This window comes from Aricia agestis, chromosome 5 (assembly GCF_905147365.1).
Source record: "Aricia agestis chromosome 5, ilAriAges1.1, whole genome shotgun sequence".
NCBI lineage: Eukaryota > Metazoa > Arthropoda > Insecta > Lepidoptera > Lycaenidae > Aricia > Aricia agestis.
This window is the reverse complement of record NC_056410.1, coordinates 4,648,107-4,661,179: the sequence shown is the minus strand read 5'-3', so window position 1 is coordinate 4,661,179 and position 13,073 is coordinate 4,648,107. Positions and strand designations below refer to the sequence as shown.

The following is a 13,073-nucleotide window of genomic DNA, read 5'->3' as shown; positions in this document are numbered from 1 at the left end:
GCAAAACATCCCCTTGATAGAACATATTATAGGGTGCTGTTTCCCATCGTCATAACAGAAAATATCTCACACGCATCCGTGAAAATAACATGGGATTTTCCAAAGCTGAATAGAATATTATTTACCATCACGAAGGCTTATTTTCTACGTAATGTATTCCAAAAGATATGAGATTACACGTTTTTTATATTTTTGCGTAATATTAAAAAAAAAACCCTTACACATTGCGCTACGTGTTGATAATATGGGTTGCTTTTGCCACATAACAAGAGCCATACTTTTTTATTATAATGCACGCAAACGAAATATGTAAAATAACTTTTGAACGGTTGATTTTGACTTATTGCTTGCTTCATTAAAATCAATTAACGCCGCTCCTAGCGTCTTGAGATGGTTTGAAGGCTACCTTAGAGGTCGAAGACAGCGTATTCGTAGTGACAATCATTACTCCGTATGGCATGACCTCTTAGCGGGGGTTCCACAAGGAGGCGTAATATCTCCTTTACTATTTGCTCCGTTCATTAACACTATTAGTAATCGCTTGTCGTCTCTTTACCATTTATATGCCGATGATATGCAGATCTATACCGATTCCGATATTGACCATCTAAAGGAGGCGATAAAACGCATTAACGATGATTTGCTCCTTTTAGAACAGTGGTGCAAGTCCTTCGGTATTTGTGTTAACCCCAACAAAAGTCAAGCCATCATTATTGGAAGCGCTAAGCTTCTATCAAAAGTTAAGATTCAGGAACTTCCATCTCTCACATTCAATGGCTTACCAATCCCGTTTGTTCAAACAGTCAAAAACTTAGGTGTTATTTTTGACAACCAACTCTCCTGGAAACCGCACATCAACGCAGTCAGTAGCAAGCTATTCCGTGCAAGTGGATCTCTTCATCTCTTCGGTAATTTTCTTCCAATAAAAACTAAAATTGCATTGGTTCATACATTGCTTATGCCAATATTGGATTACGCAGACATCTGTCTCATTGATATTACCGAAGAGCTTTTAGATAAACTTGAGAGACTGCAGAATGTTTGCATCAGATTTGTCTATGGCCTGCGGAAATACGATCATGTCACAGAATTTCGGAGGAAGCTTGGTTGGCTTCCTATTCGCTTGCGTCGAGACTGTCACGTCCTCTCCCTTTTGTACAACGTCCTTTTTGTTCCATCCTCCCCGTCCTACCTTAAAAACCGCTTTAAATTTTTGCATGATACTCACCAGCTAACATTACGCTCTTCAAGCAATCTCACTCTCGAGATCCCTCTGCACTCTACTTCTTTATATTCTAAATCTTTCGCTGTTCGTGCTGCTACTCTTTGGAATACTTTGCCTCTAGATATTCGACGAGCCGGTTCAATAAATATTTTTAAACATAAACTTAAATCTCATTTCCTTAATATGCACTAGCTTCTTCTTGTCACATCTCTGCTTTATCAACAATAATCATAGTTAACTGCCAACATAAATAGTCCTGGTTTTAGTAATAGTTAGTAATAGTTTTAGAATTTGTCTTAGTTTTAGTAATATAAGCACTAGTATTAGTTTAGTTTGTGCACCGACACGATTTTTATATCATTCCAATTTTCTATCGTATCTACAAAAGGTTGACTGGTAGAGATTGCTTAGTAGCAATAAGTTCGCCTTTTGTACATCAATAAGTAATATTTATTATTGTATCTTTCGTATTATGTACTGTATTTTGGTGTGCAATAAAGAGTTATATTATTAAGATCTGAAGATAATACCGGAGAATTATTCTATTCTATTCTAAACTTCGTATCACTTCATACTAACCTTCTATAAACATTTCAAGACATAAAGAAATCGGTTCAGCCGTTCGAGTTCTCGAGTTTTAGCGAGACTAACAAAATTAAAAAAAACATTTTTATTTATATAGGTAATATTGTCATACAATTTGGCTGATAATACGTACCTATATTTGCAAAATTGTTGGACCGTAATGTGGGTTTATTTTACTTTATGGTACTAATATAATTTGTAATAAAATAATTATAGTATTTACTAACAACTTATGGACTCCAGTCTGAAATAAACTTTTTTTTTTATTATTGGGCCCTGTCGTATACGTAGCGCGCCATTAGGATTATGATCTAAAGCTTTTTTAATTAACTTTCATTATAATTGCATGTCGGTTAATTATTTCGTAGATTAATGCGCCAGATAAAAGTAAATGGATACTTGCATGCGCCGAACTGTATAAATTGGAACGAACGTAAAGTAAAAATGAAATGGTTTGTAAAGCAATTATGTCTGTAGATTTTCATTCACTCGACGCGTAATGACTGCGCCTCGTTTGGATTTAATCGCGAAACGAAAATTAAATTCGTATGCATCGAATCGTATAGTAATCGATACATTTCATACACGTGCAACTTTCCACCCTTTTCTGTCCTGGCCGCGGTAAATGACTATACGACCTTGGCATACCAGAAGTGTATAAAAACTGTAGATGCATATTATAAAATGCAAACACATCACGACATAATAATTTTATAAACATATTCAATATCAAAATTTAGTTACATTGAAGTTAAAAGGATCTTTGGAATTCGAATACATAATATTTCACTTGTATAATTATTGTGGTGTATACTATTATCGTTTATATCGTACCAGCTCTTTTGAAGTGGACACAACACAACATAATAATATAATATATAAACCGGAGGCCCAATCCCCTAACCCCTACCCTATTCTCTTCCCTACCCTCAACTATTCCCTTCCCTTCCCTACCCTCCCCTATTACCCTATTCCCTCTTAAAAGGCCGGCAACGCACTTGCAGCTCTTCTGGTGCTGCGAGTGTCCATGGGCGACGGAAGTTGCTTTCCATCAGGTGGCCCATTTGCTCGTTTGCCCCCTTATTTCATAAAAAAAAAAGTTTTTAGATGCTACTGCACCAGCCAAATACTTGCAGTTTGCTACGTAACAACTTAAGTTCAGTCATTATAGAGATTTAAAAAGTTTAGGATTAAGGATTACTCTCTTGTTTAGCAGAAAGCTTTCGAGCTTTAAATGAAAAATCCCATCTATCAAGGCACAAAGGTTCTCATTGTAAGCTCATAAAAGTTTATCCATTATAGAATTTTGATAAATGAAACGTTAAGTCGCGCGAATAAAGCTTCGTAAGCTCGAAAGTTCTATCGGAAAAATAGACCATTATTTTAATAGCACTAAAGAGATTCGTACTGATCAATCTAAATTCAGAATCCCGATATTCAATTTATTCGGATTTTATTTCGACGCAGTTTTTCAGTCTCTAAAAAGCTAAGTCTTTATAAAGCTTAACAAGTTTGGTAATTCTTTTATACGCCTCGAAGCTTTTAAGTTTGTAATAATTTTATTCCAATAAAGTTTTGACGGACGACGACGTGCAATATTAAGCTTTCAAGATAAAAAAAAATGTAGCTATTTAAAATTAAAATCACACTGCAAATGTATTTAACGATTTTAACTTGCTAATTATGTATTTAAAAGCAATAACGAGTAATGCTATAAATTATAATTTCGAAAAGTAATGGAGGTTATTGTTAAACTTAATATCGTTAAAATGACACATTTCAAAATATTTCATCCCCTTTAACTTTTCGCCGAGTCCTTAAAAGAAAAGTCATTAAAACCTCCATACAATTACCGACCCCCGACAATACTAGTCATCGTGCGTGACACGGGTTCTATACTTGGCCCTAACGCCTGTTGGGACTTTTATTAAACATCCTTTACAATTTCATGACTTTATACTTTAATAGCATTATAAATTTAAAAATATGTAAAAAACGATTCGAAACTATTTGAATCCACTTTATCACCAAAATACATTAAACGAATGGTAATAAATAAAACGGTCTTCATAATTTAATACAAAAAAATCAGAAGTCTTTAAATTTGGAACTACGAATAATAAAAACTAAGGAAAAGTAACTCCGTCAAAAAACATGCTCCACAATACTTGTCAAAAAAGTGTACCTTAGGTACATATTTCAATACTTTGCAATATTTATGGTGGCCGGTTAGGTGGAGCGGTATAAAGGCTGACGTTACATGACAGTTCGAAAGGAACCAAATTAAAAACGGTAATAGTATGGGCGTTACATTTCCTTGGTTTTTATTATTCGTAGATTTGGAACGAATAAAAAACTTTGCTTCATTAATTCTGGCTGGATAAGCGGCTCACGAAAAAAATACAGCAAAAGGCTGCTCCGTGTGTGGCATTGGCCCAACACTTTAAACCACAATATATTACAGCAAGTGAAGTAATAATTTATAATAATTGGTCATAAATCTCAAGATAGTAAACAAAATAGCAAACGATAGAGCTTCGCTGCTCGTAAATATTGATAGTGATCTGCGCACTCAATATTAAACCCTATAGGAAATACATTCAGTTCAAATTAACTTGTGCTATCAATGTTCGGATGAAAATATTTCAGAAAAATTACGAAATATTTTTTGTGCCTTCATTTTCTGTTAGTTTATAAAAGGAATGTTTTGTGTGGCAAATTCTTAAGGTGTTTTTGTTTCGTGAAATGGTCCAGTCCAGTCCAGTCGTTGTCCAGTCTTAGAGGTAAGTACGGTCGAGTACCTCCCTCAAATACTTATTAGGAAGATTAAAACTTTGTATGACCCTTAAAGTGATATAATATATCGATATAATTTGACGACCTCTGTGGCTCAGTGGTGAGCGCGTTGGTAGCTCAAGCCGAGGGTCGCGGGTTCGAATCCCGCCGACGGAACAGAAAGTTTTGTATAGTATAAAAGTATTAAATATATTACCGTTGTCTGGTACCTGTAACACAAGTCCTTTAGGTACTTACCACGGGGCCAGACTGACGTGGTGTGAAGCGTCCATAGATATTATTATTATTATCTATATATATATATATATATATATATATATATACATATATATATATATATATATATATATATATATATATATATATATATATATATATATATATATATATATATATATATATATATATATATATATATATATATATATATATATATATATATATATAAAACTCAAAGGTGACTGACTGATTGACATAGTGATCTATCAACGCACAGCCCAAACCACTGGACGGATCGAGCTGAAATTTGGCATGCAGGTAGATGTTATGACGCAGGCATCCGCTAAGAAAGGATTTTGATCAATTCTACCCCCAAGGGTTTAAAATAGGGCATGAAAGTTTGTATATAATAATACTTCATAACGCGAGCGAAGCCGCGGGCAAAAGCTCGTTAATTTATAAAGCTAATTTGCAAAACCTGCGAATTTTATCGGAATATTTTAATACCTCGCTTTTTAGAGTATTAAAATATATTGATATTTTGAATAAAACATTTGTCATTCGTTCATAAAGCCGTTTATGATATAAAATTTGTGTAATCTCGCGAGGGTAATATTAATATTTCGTTAATTGCCACGAATTTATTGCAATCACTTATTCCTTCCCCGCATTCAGATTTCATATCGTGTACATACCTGCATCAAGACAAAAATAGATTTCATTGTAAATTTAACAACATTCGAAACGTTATCGTAAGATAAAGTGACGCCCAAACTTTCAAACGCTTATTAAGTTAAGAGCTACCCAAGAAAGCTGATTCCAAATTCTCAAAATTATTTTACTTTATTATAAGAAAATAGTTTTAAGTTAATTTACTAGCAGGATGCCACTGTATGTGCTAAAATCCTTAAACAAAACGAGAATAAAAAAAAATTAGAAGCTACTTAAATAACAGTTTAACACATAGTCAGAATAAGAACTGAGTGCAACAAGTGAGGGCAGCGTTTAGCACATAGAAATGCGCTAAAATCTAGATAGACTGCCGCCATAAATAGATCCGTGGTCAGCAGAGGGGCTGCTGCCTATACTGAAAGATTCCGGTGATGTAAAGTTCTTTAACTTCAAAGGAAATCTAATGATGATGATGATACGAAGATGTTAACATATATTGAGAATCTGATGCTCAATGAGGCAACAGGTATTTTAAGTCGGGGGGATTGTGTCAAACATTGCCATGGTCAGGTTACCCCACCAAAAATAACAGGGAGGTTTGAGTTGGTAAGCTCGCAGGGCAGTTACGTATCATTCGACAGCAATGAATCAGGTGGCTGACAGCAGGTACCACCCAATATCAGGAGCTTTACGTCGGAAGCTTGGTTGCTATATGACATTTATGACAGACAATAGTCTGTCGCGTTTCCCTTCGAAAAAAGTCTCTTAATTTAAGTTGCATTTGAATATTTGGGCGCAAATATTTCGTACGAGACGTTTCTTGTAAAGTACCAAATTCAAACATTCTAAATTTAAATTCAGTCATAGCACTATCTGAACAGCCAATCGACACTAAACACTGAAGTATAAAACAGCACATACTTACTTTGCCAATAAAAAGTCAATTCATTCCAAACAGATTTTAGTAAATTTTTAAGTTTGTGCGTGATATAAAAAAATAGAGGCGCATCTTGGCAAGAAAAGTATTCAAAGTCACCAGTTGTAAAATTTTAGCTTTGGTATCGATAAAATGATTAGTGCATCATATCCTTATCTTATTACGAAAAGAATAAGGTTCAAGATAGGAACACCAAAGCCGTTGGTGATTGTGCAACAATGAATGAAAATGCCACAGAAAAGCAGACAACATAAAAATATGATTTACATAGTTTTTTAAGGCTGTATAGATTTATAATCCCGCCCTTTCACGTGGACTTATGATGGATAAACAAGTGATTACATGTAGATGGATATATATTCATCTTTTATTGCCCATGATCAACAGCTGATCAATGTTGATCTATCACCAACGCAAAGGCCTTTTGTCTCAACTAGTTATTTCCTTTTAATATCACCAAATACTTCTCTGAACTATCTTGCCAAGACGCATAACTTTGGAAGCGACGCTCTTTTTTTTCTTTTTTTTTTTCTACTTACGCTGGGATGCGCCGGGTGGTCTTGTCCCTTGACATTCTGGAGCTGTTTGTTGTGGGCGGTGGGGGTCCTCTCGCCCTGGGCGGTGGACGCGGAGGCTGCGGCGCCCGCGCTACTGCCCGCTGGCGACTTCGCTTGCGGGGAGCTGGTGGATGTCGTCCTGGGAAGAAAATGAAGACATAGAAATGGTTTTTGATAATGAAAAATAATATTATAAGAAAGAGGGGTTTTAATAATTCTATACAAGTAAGACAAGTCTACACGTGGTGAGTCGAGGTGTATTTGCCGTGCGAGAACACTCAGTTTACACAGACGAGTCTCCGCGGAAAACAAGCAAAATTGCCGAATTGATTAGAAGTTATAAATTAATTATGTAATGAGATTTTAGTTTCCTTGCCTATGTAGGTGAAATAGCTACGTATAGCTTGGAGCATAATCATAAATGTGTGGTCGCGTTTGAATTCCGTCTGTGATAAAAAATTTATGGAAAGATAGACGCGTCCATTAAATAGATCGCTGGCACCATGTAAATTGTCACCGAAGCAATCATTTGTTTACTGCGAGCCACAAATTGCGTTCAGTCATAAAATACGGGTTTAAATTTTCATGAATAATTGCAAAGATAATCGCCCTTTTATGCGAGTTTCCAAGCTATTACTTGTTTCTAATTGCTGTATCGTTTTTTGTGTCATTGTTTTATTGTATACTCAGGCCTTAGGGTATCGTATACGGTATACTGTAACAAATTATATATTATGATCCCCCTTTGTTAGGTACCTATACGGTATTTTATACGTGGGAGAGCCATGCTTCGGCACGAATGGGCCGGCTCGACCGGAGAAATACCACGTTCTCACAGAAAACCGGCGTGAAACAGCGCTAGCGCTGTGTTTCGCCGAGTGAGTGAGTTTACCGGAGGCCCAATCCCCTACCCTATTCCCTTCCCTACCCTCCCCTATTCCCTTCCATCCCTACCCTCCCCTATTACCCTATTCCCTCTTAAAAGGCCGGCAACGCACCTGCAGCTCTTCTGATGCTGCGAGTGTCCATGGGCGACGGAAGTTGCTTTGCATCAGGTGACCCGTTTGCTCGTTTGCTCGTTATTTCATAAAAAAAAAAACCTAACAAAGAGTGATCATAATAATTTGTTATAGAACTTTTACAAATTGTCATTTCTATCATATAAATTATAATTTAAAACTTTAAGAAAACAGTATTTCAAATAATATTTAATTTTTATTATTTATTTATTTATTTTAACTTAACATTAAGGGAGATCGCAGACGGCACACTTTTTGTGTGATCGAGTCTGCGGCGCGCCTTGCCGACTAGTATGTGCGCCGCAGACTCGACCACACAAAAAGTGTGCCGTCTGCGATCTCCCTAAGTACTATAAATAATAACTAATAATGCACTACTTACTCGAGTTGCGCTCTGCATCAGCCATACATGAAAAAAAGAAACACATACATTAATATAATGTACAGTAAAGTAACATCCATAATATTAACATTCTTAAAATAATAATATGAAGTCTTAAATAAATATTTTACTATAAAAAATACTATCTTTTACCATGTGGTTGAGGTCTTCTACGCTATCTGCACCCAAAAAATAGGTTCAAAAAGTAACGTAAAGTAAAGTAGTTCACAGATAACAAGAATAAACTGCAAAAACCTTTTCATAGTAGAATTACCTATAGTACGTGCATATACGTTCATAAACCGTGCAAGGGAAAAGAACCTTTATCAACGTTGGTATGGTTTCCGGTGATAAAGCATGATCGCTTACGATAACATCTGCGACGGGATCAGCGCTCGTTAACCTGCTAAACGCCAATATGTTACCTTAACAGCCTAGCCACAATATAATTTATATACAGTCGACCATCACCATAATTATACCGTCCAAACAAGGTACAGATACACGCTTGCGAGATATAAGAAACCTTAAGTAATAAAACATTGTGGTGTCACGTGGGATGCACGTAAAACTAGTATCTAATGTTATGGTGAGGACGCCCATTGTGCACGCTCGTTGTGCAAAAAAATTGTTAATCGCGCGGGAAACTTAGAACTGAACAATCGGTTCAGCGGTTTGGAAGTAAAGAGGTAACAGACAGAATAATATACACTTTCGAATTTTTAATATTAGCATGGATAATGGATATCGTGTGAGTTTGATTTCAACGACAACGCTGAGTTATTCTACTCTTTGATATTTTTATACTGTAGCCTAAGTTTTACGACTGCAGTGTAAGCGCGCGTTCAGACGTGCGCGTTTTCTGCGCGTTTTCTGCTCGCGCGGATTCATCACATGTGAAATTGCTATGAATGTTGAATCCGCGCGAGCAGAAAACGCGCAGAAAACGCGCATGTCTGAACGCGCGCTAATACCTGTGGTAATACGCTGTGTGTAGAATTACCTTAATCGAAACAAAATCTTGGTACTACTATAAAATAATATGTCGGAATTGTGAGAATTATAAAATATATAATTATAGCATAGCATTTTTCTGTGTAAATAATATCTTTTAAATTAGCAAAAACAAACCGTTTAAGAGGGCTTAGCCAACATCTTTTCTTTTACTCTTTAAGGCGGAGATTAATCTCAATCAAAAACGATAACAACCAAAGACCAAGCGTATACGCATCGCAATAAGATTAATTTTAGCTTAGCATAAAACTATAGGTTCTCGGGCGAATCTGCTCTATTTTTCATGTTTTTTTTAAATATCTTTGGAAATAAATAATAAGAAACAAAATTGTTCGGTTAAAGAATTTTTAATATAGATTTACTAACAATTTATTCAAATAAAATGTACAATTCTCCTAGTTAATACTTATATTTCGATGAATTAGAGTTTTTTCGGAGGTAAGTTTGTAAATTAATTACAGCCAAAGTATTACGTTTTATTAAAATGTTTTTGGTTTAAGGTATTTTGAATATTGTGCTTTATATCTCATATTTTTTAACACTTCGTTATTATATTGGAACTAGGTAAACCGGGAGTCACGGAATAACAAATTGGGGTTTATCCTCGCCTTAAACCCCGTAGTCTGTTACCGGTGAACCTACTTATTACAAATTATTTATAACCTACTTATTACAATTCCCTGAACAAGTAACAAAACCAAGCAATTATAAAGCACTTAAGAAAGCTTAAAAATAAAACAGAGCACCTTAGAATACGAATAGTTTTTTATAAGCTTTTCCTATCTCTTGATACCAACTTACATAAAATTGAAAAGTATATTTTCCGCAAACTATTATAAGAGTCGAATGGCATTCTGAAATTACATTTTAATGGCGTCGGGAAAACGAAAAATACGACGAGGATTTTTCAGAAACACTATTCCAATTCATTTTAATTAAAAATGGACCGAAAACGTATTCGTCTTACTTACATAATTGAAGACGTAAGTGTATAAAGTTGGTAACTAAAATAATTTTATGTCATAAGGACAGTATAGTTACTGGACAACCTCTGTGGCTCAGTTAGTGAGCTGTAGGTAGCTCAAGCCAGGGGTCGCGGGTTCGATTCCCGCCGACGGAACAAAAAGTTTTAAAAGTTCCTGGGTCATGGATACGTATTAAATATGTGTATCATATAATAAAATCTTAAATATACTATGTATAGTTAGTATAAAAGTATTAAATATATTTCCGTTGTCTGGTACCCGTAACACAAGTCCTTCAGGTACTTACTTAGCGCGGGGCCAGACCGACGTGGTGTGAAGCGTCCATAGATATTATGTTTTTTTTATGAAATAAAGGGGTCAAACGAGCAAACGGTCACCTGATGGAAAGCAACTTCCGTCGCCCATGGACACTCGCAGCATCAGAAGAGCTGCAGGTACGTTGCCGGCCTTTTAAAAGGGAATACTATTACTATTACCCATAGGGGAGGGTAGGGAAGGGAATAGGGTAGGGTAGGGAAGGAAATATGGGAGGGTAGGGAAGGGAAAATGGTAGGGGATTGGGCCTCCGGTAAACTCTCTCACTCGGCGAAACACGCCGGTTTTCTGTGAGCCCGTGGTATTTCTCCAGTCGAGTCGGCCTATTCGTGCCGAAGCATGGCTCTCCCACGTCAAAAAATTTACATTTTACTCATTTTGTCCCTCACAATTTGAATGCTTGTAACTTATTTACTTCATCATCTGTTTAATATAATATACATAAGTAAGCATTTTTTATTTCAAATAATTTTCCCGGTGTCCTAAAGCCTCTATTTATGCAAAAAATGGAATTGAGTTATTTTCGTGAAACGAAAACACACGTATAACGTTGATTATATTATTTATTCGCCAGGGAAACTATAACTATAACTCGAGTAGATAAAGTTATTTGTTTATTATGTTAATATTGTTATACTACCGTTTCGAACAAAGCTAAATTTTGTTTTATCGAAAAGGATAGTTTTTATTATACATATTAAAAACTATAATAACCCGGTGAACTTTGTTTCACTTCAAGTTTCACAAATATTTCAAGACTAGAATTAGCCAAATTTGTTCAGCCGTTCTCGAGTTTTAGCGAGACTAACAAAATTTAAAATTCATTTTTGTGAGAATTCAAGATTATAATAATTGTGTTATATATATTTAAAATTAACAATATTTAACGTTTAAATGCTAAAAGTGTTAGCCAAAGCGTTAATATAAATTTTATTGTCAGCGCAAATTTGTACAGAATGAAGTTAGCTGGGAAATTGCCAGACCGACAGAGTTGGTTAGCCATGATTTTCTATTATGCTGGCTTATATCATAAATTAATAAATATTACGTATAATTGTAAATATAATATAATATTACTATAACGATGTCATAATAGAAATGTGAAATAAAAAGAAAAGGTGTTCCAACTCAAGACATGAACTTTAAGGCGACGCCTTGATAATTTGGCTGTAGCGATATCGATTTTTCTCAGCGATGATTAAAGCTAAGAAATTAAAGTTCATTGTCAGTATTCATTATGTCTTTGTCTTTGAATTACCCATAGCATAACACGATTGGTCAACTTTTATAACACAGAATAAACAATCAAAAAGACCTCTGTAAAAAAAGGGATTCTATATTTGCCAACAGAGGAGAGTAATTTAAGCTTCCAAAATTTGTACATAAATTGGTTCAAACATACACTTCAATTTGCCTATAGCTTATATTAAATATATTTATGGTTTTTAAATTACGCGACAAAAACAATATTGTCGCTTACGCCCTTTCCATTTCTTGCTGTTCCATTTCTTGTTTTCTATGAGAGGCCGGGCCGCTTCTCATAGAAAACAAGCAATCTAAAACATATCCAACACGGTTTTTTATTTTAACGCGGCGTCACCTTAAAGAATCCTTGTTTGCTCGATTTTTTTGCATTAAAAATATAAAACATCGACCAGAGGTCAGCAGAACGATGATGTATATTGCGAAATGTCTGCTTTCATAATTATTAGCTATTAAATTAAGTCAAGTTATCACTAGTAAATAAATCGGTCGGATTGTAAGACGAAAATGTTCGAGTATTTTTACCGACTTCCAAAAAGGAGGAGGTTATACGTTCGGCTGTATGTATCTTTTTTTTTGAAGTTTTATTTTTAGTTTTGAAGATTACAGAATCCAAACATTGTTTGTTTATACTCAAGCTAGACTAAGTCCAAGACATAATAATATTTCCCCCGAGGTTAGTACGTGACAAATTACGCGTGATGTTTACCGTTTGCACCTAATGTCAATAGGTCGGCGCAGAGGGCGTTACTAGCACAAACAGTTAATAATAATCCGATTAAAATCCGACATTTTGCACACGTCATATCAGAATATTGACAAAAAAAACGTCGTCAAAACGTCGAACATAACTTTTTGTTTATTGTCTGTGCAGGTGATGCCGTCTAGCGTAACAATATTGCTGCGACGACCTCTGTGGCTCAGTTGGTGGGCTGTTGGTAGCTGAAGATGCCCGGGGTCGCGGGTTCGAATCCCGCCCAGGGAACAAAAAAGTTTTCAAAGTTCCTGGGTCATGGATGTGTAGGTATTAAAATATTTATTATTAAAAATTAGACCTATGTGTAATGTGTATCATATTATAATAAAAATCTTAAATATATAGT

The 13,073-nt window shown here is 35.3% G+C and overlaps 1 protein-coding gene across 6 annotated transcripts in view; it reads right to left on the bottom strand.

The window, feature by feature from the left end:
• Positions 1 to 13,073, bottom strand: part of LOC121726749 (synaptotagmin-7) — a 393,458-nt gene that overhangs the window by 20,878 nt on the left and 359,507 nt on the right. For all 6 annotated transcript variants that reach the window (XM_042114226.1, XM_042114224.1, XM_042114229.1 and 3 more), the window contains 2 exons: positions 8,393 to 8,404; positions 6,974 to 7,130 (listed from right to left, as the gene is read on the bottom strand). In XM_042114226.1, coding sequence (XP_041970160.1) covers positions 6,974 to 7,130; positions 8,393 to 8,404 — 169 coding nt within the window. The remainder of the gene's footprint in view (positions 1 to 6,973; positions 7,131 to 8,392; positions 8,405 to 13,073) is intronic.